The 1,626-nt window shown below is 49.3% G+C and overlaps 1 protein-coding gene across 1 annotated transcript in view; it reads left to right on the top strand.

Moving 5' to 3' along the window:
• Positions 1–1,626, top strand: part of NADSYN1 (NAD synthetase 1) — a 43,977-nt gene that overhangs the window by 1,741 nt on the left and 40,610 nt on the right. The window contains exon 2 of the mRNA XM_006860815.1: positions 181–241. Within this exon, the coding sequence (XP_006860877.1) occupies positions 181–241 (61 nt within the window). The remainder of the gene's footprint in view (positions 1–180; positions 242–1,626) is intronic.

The raw sequence follows: 1,626 nt of genomic DNA, 5'->3' as shown, positions 1-1,626 counted from the left end.
TACTCCCGTAAAGATTTACACCCTCGGAAACCCTGTACAGGGTCGCTATGGGTCGGACCCGACTCGATGGCACTTAACAACAACAACAACAACAACTCGCCGCATCAGCGTGTTGTGTCTGCTTCTGGTCCGGTTGTAGGTGCTGAAATTGCCTCTCTCTCTCTCTCTTTGTGCATACAGGTATTGAAATTGCCAAAAATAGAGGAGCAAGGTACAGGCTTGGACCAGAACTGGAAATATGGTGAGACCAGCCCCTCAGATAACCCTGGAGTTCCCTGACCACCAAGCTCAGAGGTGGGCTGAGCAGTGATCACGTCGGCTTGAAGGGCTCAGGGCCAGGATTGAGAGCTGGCATGTGCTAGGCCCACTTAAGAGGTCATGTTGTTGTTGTTGTTAAGTGCGGTTGAGTCGATTCTGACCCATAGCGATCCTGTATAGGGTTTCCAAGGAGCAGCTGGTGAGTTTGAACCGCTGACGTTGCAGTTCAAATGGCTTTGCAGTCTGGTACATTAACCCACAGTGCCACACCAGGACTCCTCTAAGAGGTTATAGTGACCTCTGATTAAGCCTGGTTGTGTGTGTGGTTGCCATTGGTCGGCATCAACAGCAGCTTCTAGGAAGCATGAACAAGAAGAGACTCAGGAAAGTTAAGACTTCCCAATTCCGATATCCAGTAATTAGGGAGGCCCATGTCACCTGATGAAGGAGATCTGGAAGTGTGGTGGGTATGAGTCGGCCTGCTAATAACCTCAAGCTCAGCCGTTTGAAACTACCAGCAATTCCCAGGGAGAAAGATGAGGCTTTCTGCGCCCGTAAAGATTTCCAGCCTCGGAAACCCTGTACAGGGTCAGAACCGACTCCACGGCACACTACCACCACCACCATGTCACCTGATCAGGGCTGACTGCCGAGCTGCGATGCATACATTAAACCTGTAGGTTACCAGGTTCGAGTCTAACCCTGGAAAGGGTTTCTCCAGTGACCTCAGAAACCTCCATAAACAAGCCTAAGGGATCACTTCCAATTGGCTGTTTTGCAACAACCAGGAAGTAAATTCTTTGACTCTCTGCTTATCTCTTATTAACTGCCGTGGAGTTGATTCCCACTCATGGCGACCCTGTATAAGGGCTTCCAAGACCGTAAATCTTTTATGGGAGCAGAAAGCCTCGTCTTTCTCCCTCTCATGTGGAGCGACCAGTGGGTTCGAACTGCTAACCAAGCAACACCTAACCCACAGATCAATTCGTTGGCATAGTAAAAGTCTTTCACAGACTACAGCTCTTTCCTTATGTTGGATGTCAGCTGACTTCTGTACTTTTTGAGTTCCTCGTTTGTCTTTGCTGCTACCGTCAACTATGGGCCCAGAAGTCTGACTTCGGTCCCAGTCCCTGTCTTGTCTGGTTCTTGTTTCTGGATTTTGTGGAAGTAGCAGCTGTTTGTTTACAGGCTTTTTAATTCTTCCTTGAGACATCGCGCTCTACCCTTCCAAACCCAGTTTCTTCCCTGTTGTTGTTGTTAAGTGCCATCAAGTCGGGTCCGACCCATAGCGACCCTGTACAGGGTTTCCAAGGGTGTAAATCTTTACGGGAGTAGAAAGCCTCATCTTTCTCCCGCGGAGTGGCTGGT

Source organism: Chrysochloris asiatica, unplaced genomic scaffold (genome assembly GCF_000296735.1).
Source record: "Chrysochloris asiatica unplaced genomic scaffold, ChrAsi1.0 scaffold00040, whole genome shotgun sequence".
Lineage (NCBI taxonomy): Eukaryota > Metazoa > Chordata > Mammalia > Afrosoricida > Chrysochloridae > Chrysochloris > Chrysochloris asiatica.
This window is presented reverse-complemented; position numbering and strand designations above follow the sequence as displayed.